Source organism: Acanthisitta chloris, unplaced genomic scaffold, assembly GCF_000695815.1.
Source record: "Acanthisitta chloris isolate BGI_N310 unplaced genomic scaffold, ASM69581v1 scaffold18980, whole genome shotgun sequence".
NCBI classification, from domain to species: Eukaryota; Metazoa; Chordata; class Aves; order Passeriformes; family Acanthisittidae; genus Acanthisitta; species Acanthisitta chloris.
The window spans coordinates 1,399-8,983 of NW_008653663.1; the positions used below are offsets into that span (position 1 = coordinate 1,399).

The 7,585-nt window shown below is 52.7% G+C and overlaps 1 protein-coding gene across 1 annotated transcript in view; it reads left to right on the forward strand.

The window, feature by feature from the left end:
- Window positions 1–474: 474 nt before the first annotated feature.
- The window catches only part of CARD10 (caspase recruitment domain family, member 10), a gene marked incomplete at its 5' end in the record, with an annotated part of 14,263 nt that continues 7,152 nt past the window's right edge, over window positions 475–7,585 (forward strand). Inside the window, 11 exons of the mRNA XM_009082051.1 lie at window positions 475–751; window positions 1,126–1,263; window positions 1,588–1,913; window positions 3,821–4,003; window positions 4,361–4,516; window positions 4,657–4,782; window positions 4,943–5,137; window positions 5,229–5,375; window positions 6,134–6,249; window positions 6,494–6,534; window positions 7,235–7,355. Coding sequence (XP_009080299.1) covers window positions 475–751; window positions 1,126–1,263; window positions 1,588–1,913; window positions 3,821–4,003; window positions 4,361–4,516; window positions 4,657–4,782; window positions 4,943–5,137; window positions 5,229–5,375; window positions 6,134–6,249; window positions 6,494–6,534; window positions 7,235–7,355 — 1,826 coding nt within the window. The remainder of the gene's footprint in view (window positions 752–1,125; window positions 1,264–1,587; window positions 1,914–3,820; window positions 4,004–4,360; window positions 4,517–4,656; window positions 4,783–4,942; window positions 5,138–5,228; window positions 5,376–6,133; window positions 6,250–6,493; window positions 6,535–7,234; window positions 7,356–7,585) is intronic.

A 7,585-nucleotide genomic window follows, 5' to 3' on the forward strand; every position in this document is an offset into this window, starting at 1 on the left:
CTACTCATGCCTTCTACTCCTTGATAGGATGTGGAGTAATGGATATAAATTGAAAGAAGGGAAATTTAGATATTAGGAAAACATTTTTTAATGTGAGAGTGGTGAGAGTCTAGAACAGGTTGCCCAGGTGTATCTGAGTCCCATTTACGAGACTAATGAATCATTTGCAGGACCGTACCTCAACTTACGTTCTCCCGTGCCTACTCATGCCTTCTACTCCTTGATAGGATGTGGAGTAATGGATATAAATTGAAAGAAGGGAAATTTAGATATTAGGAAAACATTTTTTAATGTGAGAGTGGTGAGAGTCTAGAACAGGTTGCCCAGGGAGGTTGTGGATGCACCAACCCTGGTGGTGTTCAACGCTGGGTGGATAAAGCCTTGAAAAACCTGGTCTAGTGGGAGATGTCCCTGCCCAGGGCAGGGGATTGGGACTAGATGATCTCTAAGGTCCATTCCAACCCCTTAGCATAGTATGATATCTGTGCTACTCCATCATTCCTCATCATTCCCTTTGCTTTTATTCTTTCAGCCGTGGAGAATGCCCCTCTCCAAGCCTGCAGCCTCTCAGAGCAGGAGGAGGAAGAAGACACCATCTGGGAGAAGATTGAGAGTGCACGACACCAGCTGACCCGCTCCCTGAACCCGGCAAAGCTCACCCCATACCTGCGCCAGTGCCGCGTGATAGACGAGCAGGATGAGGAGGAGGTGCTGAACTCATGCCGATTCCCTTGCAAAAGCAACCAGACAGGTGGGAGAATGCACAAACTTGCACTTAGATGGGCCTGGTTTGTGGGGGACAAGCTGGTTTTGATGCACAGTAGATGCTACCCAGCATGTGGTGGCCTGGCCTCCTGCTCCCTCCCACTTGGACTGCTTACCTCAGCTTTGCTGTTCTCTGAGAGTCTCTGCATCCATACCCCCCTCCCATCCACTGTGGGCCTCCCCCTGCAGGCACACAGATGAGGGCAGTGCTCTCACCCCTTTCCGTACTCCAACCATTCTCATTTTTGTGGATGGAGGTAGAACTGGTAGAGGTGCTACCTTCATATCCTGAAGCTGGGCTATGCTGTTTTCTCTCTGTTTTGCAGGGAATTCATCCTAACTCTTTATCCCTTCTTCCAGGTTACCTGATGGACATCCTCCGGCGCCGTGGAAAGCGAGGCTACGAAGCCTTCTTGGAATCCTTGGAGTTTTACTACCCAGAGCACTACACACGACTAACTGGGAGGGAACCAGTCCAGCGCTGCTCTATGATCCTGGGTAGGGGCAGGTGCTCTGTTCTTTCTTCAGCTGCTGCTTGCATGGGGAGGGCTGGAAATCTGTGCATGTGCATGCATAAGAACCTGGTTTATGCTACTGGTGTGTGAGGAACCCTGACAATTCCATGCATGGGACCTGGCAGAGAGAGGGCCACATATATAGGTGTGATGAACTGTGGTGCTGTAAGCCTGGGGCAACAAGGGCTGCAAACCCATGGGAGAACTTGGCACCTCTTGGTGGAAAATAGAGCATTGGGCAAATATGGTTTCTGGGGTTACCTCTGTCTCAGAAGCCAGGAATAGATTCTCCTTTGTCTCCCCCAAGATGAGGAAGGCCCTGAGGGACTAACTCAGTTCCTGATGATGGAGGTGAAGAAGGTGAGGGCTCAGCGGAAAGAGCACCTACTGAAGGAACACCAGCTCCAGGTGAAAAACCAGGCACTGGAGCAAGAGCAGGCCCGGCTGGAGCAGCGGCTGAAGGAGCTCCTGAAGGTGCAGGAGTGTTGCCAGCGGCTGAGAGAGGAGTGGGACTCCAACAGTGTGGAGCTGCTGAGGCTGAAGGATGAGAATTACATGATGGCCATGCGCTATGCACAGCTCTGTGAGGAGAAGAACATGGCTGTGCTGCGAAGCAGGGACCTGCAGCTGGTGGTATGATCCTGGAGAGCATGTGGGTTGGCGGTGGGAGGTGGTGGGAGTCTGAGGGCTGAGAAGGATGCACATGGATGTCTGCATGTGGTGGCTCATGCGTGTGAAGGAGCTGACGGCAGGTGGGATGTGTGTTGGGACACATGCCCCTGCTCTTCATGGGGAATGTGCCTTGCAGAGTGGCCAAGTCATGGGCACAGTGCAGGAAGCTCTCCACGGCCCTGGGGCAGCTGGAGATACATCACCAGCTCCTGCCACAGCTGGAGGTACCTCACCTAGAGGAGCCAGAAGCGTGGGAAATTGCTTCCCTGGCTTTTCTTAGCTCTGAGCCTGGCCTCTGGTACCACAAGATACTGCAGCCTGGTCTAGTGAGGAGGTGTCCCTGCTCATGGCAGGAGGGTTTGGGACTAGATGATCTATAAGGTCTATTCCAACCCCTAAAATTCTATGATTCTGTGAAGATGCCCTGTCTGCTCCTGCCTGTGCTTGCTGCCCTGTGCGGCCTGCTCTGTTGATGGGTGCCTGCACTCTGTCCAGGCAGTACAGGCAGGCAGCAGGAAGATGATTCTGTCAAACTGCATACTTGTATATACTTTTTCCCTGGGAAAAGACTTGTGTTTTCCTCTGTCTGGTGAGGATGGTGGCTGTGCATGTGGGCTGCCTCGAGCTGCCCAGCCTGCCCTGCTGATCACAGGAGCCTTTTGGCCCAGGCTCTGTCCCCCCTGCCACTCCCCACCGCCTCCTCAGCTCTCTCATGACGTTTGGGAGACTCATGCGCTAGTGTAGCTGAAGGAATTTGTGACACTGCACTTCAGCTGCCAAGCTCTCACCTCCAGCAAACACGCACCCATTTCCTGCCTGGGCAAGGACAGCCCCACCTTGAACCTATTAATAACCCATATTTTTCACTGCTCTGCTGCCTCTTGGCATTCCCCCTACCAACCTGGGCCTGGATCTCTCACACAGCCTTGTGATTACTTTTCATTCCTCATTCTGCTCTGCCAGCACTGGGATTCTCCCCTGCCTTTTATCTGGTATTCTTGCCAATGCCAGCTCCCCTGGGCCTATGTGGAGCAGGGAGGTGAGTGAAGAAGAGGTCTTTGTCTTCCCCTCCTGGCTCTGGAGTCCAGAATTGACTGGTCCCCAAAGGTCATTTTAGGTGTTTTGGACAGATTTACAGAAGTAATTCAGTTCCTGATTCCTTCCTGGGCAATTTCAGCAGTGCTTCTTGTTGGCTTTGATAGGTTTCTCCTTCCCCATTTCCTCTCAAAGCCTTACTCAGCTGTGAAACTCTGGTTTTCTGTTCAACCTAATCAGTTGTTACAGGTCTGAGAGGACCTCTCTTACTCCTAAAAGTAACTGACCTCCAGTGACATGTTGATGGAGGAGTGTGAGAGCAGGACAGGGTGTGATGATGCCCCTCTGATACCCTGCAGCCTCTGACAGCTTGAACCTCAAACTCTTCCCAGGCCAGAGGTGGCCTCCCCACACTGAATAGCCTTCAGTGGATTTTTCTGCTGTGAATTTGTTGCTCAGCTGCTCTAGAAGCCTTTGAGATACAGTTGCTGGCCTTGACAGCACACCAGAGGTCCTCAGTCCACCCACAGTCAAGGCCAGCTGCACTGTGCATGCCCCAGGATAGCAAGAAAGTTGTACCAAGAGAAGATCCTGAGACTGTATGTGCTTATGCAAGTGCATCTTCCCCCTTTCCCTGAGGGAAAAGCTTTTGTTCACAGCCGTCCTGCTAACCTTGGCCCAGCGGTAGGATACTTGTGCACATGGTTGCCCAGCCTTTGCTTTACTTGCCTCCAGACCTGTTTTCTGCCCAGTGCCTTCTCTGCTTCCTTCTCCTGGTAAGGTAGAGGTGCAGGGCTGTGTGTATCAGACTGTGTTTCATCCCTGGGTTGCAGGTGGACCAACTGAAATGCAAAGTGTCCAGCCTAGAGGAGGAGTGCAGCCTGTTGCGGGAACAGGCGTCTGCGCCGCCCCAGCGAGAGGCAGAGGAACGGAGCCATCCCGACACTGTGTCTGAGCTGTGGGCTGAGAACCAGCGGCTCACGGCATCGCTGCAGGAGCTGCAGGGCATGTTACAGGTAGCTGGCAGGGCAGGGCAGGCTCCAGGTCACCTCCTCCCCTGGGCCACCCCCAGTGCTGCTTACATAGGCACTGGAAAGATGGGGAAATTATTGTTTTGGGCTGACCTGTCCTCTCCTTCAAGCATATTGCTTGGCTGTGGTGGCAACCATTGCTTCTGGGTCTGGGTAGTGATGGGTCCTTGTTTCCAGCTCTGTAACTCTTGGATGTGCTCACAGGTGTGACCTTGTGCCTTGGAGCACATGATAGATTAATGCAGGAGTGATGATGGCAGTTGTGCCAATCTGCCAGTGCTGCCCCGGTCTGGTGCTCCCTCGGTGCTTGTGGTGCAGTGACAGTACCCTCTCACCTCCTAGACACCCAGTGAGGGCCCAGTGCCAGGCTCTGAGCAGATCCTGCTGGACATCCTGGAGCATGACTGGAAGGAAGCCCAAGACGACCGGCAGGACCTCTGTCAGAAACTCAACTCCCTACAGAATGAGCTGCAGTGGGCTGAAGAGCTGAGGGATAAGGTAGAGCATCCATCACTGCCCCCATTACCACTCCCCATCCCTGCACACTGGGCAGAGCCTGGAAGAGAGGGGAGGGAGGGGACTCTGAAGACAAAGCAATCACTTCAGGAGAGCTAATGCTCACTGCTTGCTGTTACCAGTATCTCCAGGAGGTGGAAGATCTGCAGCTGAAATACCGGACGCTGCAGAAGGACTGTGATCTCTACAAGCATCGTATGAACACAGTGCTGCTGCAGCTGGACGAGATTGAAAAAGAGCGGGACCAGGTAAATTGCTTTCCATCTGACAGCAGGAACAGGACTTTTGTCTCTGCTCTGGACACCTTCTCATTCCCCAGTAGATCTTGTCCATCCATGCCAGGGTGGGAGATGGCAATTAACAGTGCAGTTCTCTGCCTTTTCTTACTCTCAGTCTGGCTCCTTACAGGCAATCCAGAGCCGTGATGGGGTGCAGCTACAATACTCCCAGAGCCTGATTGAGAAGGACCAGTACCGCAAACGCGTGCGGGCCCTGGAGGAGGAGCGGGATGAGCTCCTAAGCAAGCTGAGCCAGGCAGAAGGGCTGAACAGCACGCTGGAGGCACAGTTGCAGCGGTGCCAAGGCAGACGCAACCTGAGCAAGGTGAGGGGGTCTAGAGGGAAGAGAGAAGTCAGAGGGGTCAGGACTGATTTCAGGGGGATGCAATGGGATGATGGAATCCCTTCTCTCCTAGATGTGCAGCTCTTCCTACTCCCTCTGCTCCAACCTCAGCAGCACCTGGAGCCTTGTAGACAACCCTACCAGCATTACAACTGGACTTGTGGATGCACTGGGGACTTCTGTTACCCCATTCTCAGGGGATTCAGCCATTCAGAGCATGGTGAGTGCTTGACCATGGGAGACTGACCCTCAGCTGAGGGCAGTGGGGGACTCATGCTGCTCAGGAAGGGCACAGAGGCATTGGAGTGGGTTCATTTTGAGGCTGTGACTGGGTGGAAGACTGGGCATAGGTTGGTGTGTGTAAGGTGTGTGCAGATCTCAGGTGCAAAGCTTTCCTCTGTCAGTCTCTGACAAAGTGGCCAATGCTGCCCCAAAGTGTGTAGCATTCAGCTGAGGGGAAAGCAAAAGTCTCTTCACCCCCTATGACATCCTAGAAATCAACAACCTCATGTAAGATATTATCTTCCCCAAAATGCTATTTAATCTACACATGCTGGGGGAGAAGTCTTAGCACTTTTGAATCCTGTATCAGCATCATATTGTTCTTAAGGGAGTCAGATTCTTTCCTTTGATTCCTTGAACTATTATCCTAGAGTACCCTAAAATGGGCAGTCCTATAGGTTGCTCATGCCTCTGGGTGTGCAGTGGCTAAGAGTGAAGTATAAGGACAAGGTTGGATATTCCCTTCATCTGCTACTGCTCCTACAGCTTGTACATTGCAAAAAGATGGGGATGCAGTGCCATGAATCCAAGCTCTCTGCTTGGGAAAACAAGGTGCCTCTGAGTGTTGGGAGGGATGTGGATTATTTCTAAAGAGGGGTGTGGTACCCAAGGAGCTGTTTGCAATCTGGCCTAAAGGGAGGGGAGAGGTGATGCTGGGTGTTGATGTTAGCAAGCATCTCTTCCACTCTGCTCAAGGATGTGACTCCTGACAGTGAGAAGGATATCAACCGCCTTTCCACCTTCCCCTTCCCTCCTTGCATTGGCTCCATCCTTCGTCGACAGCGGGAAGATAGGTGCATGCCCTACAAAAGGTGATTGCTGAGGGCTGCTTGAGTCTGTGTCTCCTTTGGGGGTGCCAGGACACCTGCCTGGCAGGGTTAGGAGAGAACCTGAAGAGGGAAGTGAGAGTGGGAAGGCTGGCTGGGAGCTGTGTGCTGGTTGTCGGGGTGCATCTGGGTGGCAGGGGAAGTCTGTGGAGGTGGGATTGAGAAGGGGATGCAAACACACTTTGGAAAAGCTCCTGTCTTACAGATCCATTTTGTGTCTCCTTCGTAGCTTGTCCTGTGGCTCCTTTAGCAGCATTGAAGATGCAACAGGTACCAGGCTGGGGGCTTTGCCCAAAGGGCTTAGCTGAAAAAAAGTGGTGCCTGTGTGGAGAGAGGTTGGACAACTGACCCTCCCTCATGCCTTTGGTTTGTGCAGCTCGCTGCAAGGGCCCTGCACCTGTAGCAGGGTGCTGTGGACCCACACATCCCTCCTGTGCCTTGTCAGGCACAGCAGCTGGAAAAGTTGGCTTTTGTTCTGCAGATCAGGTAGCTGTTTGCATCAGCTTTGTTTAATTCAGTGATAGCTATGCTGGTGGTGTGGAGTTGGGGGAGTAGGTAACAGAAGAGGGAAATGCCTTTGCTATGGGGTGTTGTTGGATATTCCCTTCATCTGCTACTACCTGGATGATGGGTTGTAAATCTCCTGGAGTGAAACTCCTGGTGCTTACAGGTCTTACGATGGGCACCGGTGGCTGATCTCTGGGTACGTCCAGGTGGCCCTGGCTGCCGCTGCCTTCTGACTGAAATGCTGATGAAGGGAACGGAGATTTGCTTGCTCTCAGGAGACATGGGCGGAAACCTTTCCATGGGGGTGATCATTCAGAGCCTCCCTGCAGCCTCAATTTCCCAGTCAGAATCTAGAAAATGCCCAGGAGAGTGTGAGAGACCCTTGCCACCTTGAGAACATGAGCTCCCTGCAGCATCAGGAGCATTGATGTGCTCTCTCTCTCTCCCTTTTGCTCTTTCCTAGGCAGCAGTTTTGCTAGCACCTTGCTTGGGACCTTCTCCTCTTCTTCCAGCAGCACCTACACCAGGGTGAAATCAGAGATCTGCTTGTCAACGCTCCCCAGCCGCAAGGAGGTCACCAGGAGGTGACTGCTGCTCTCTGAGCTAGGCACTCTGTGCCAGCTGCTTGAGGGGCCGGGGGACCATGTTTGGGAGACCCTTCCTTTCAGCCTCTCAGCTTAGGGGCTCTTTCTTGCTCATGAGAGAGGAAATGTGAAGATCCTACAGTCCTTGCTTCCTAGCAGGACTTCAATTTCTTGTGCTGTTGCATTTGTTATGTTAGGGGTGGGGATGTTACTGTGGACTGGCATGCATC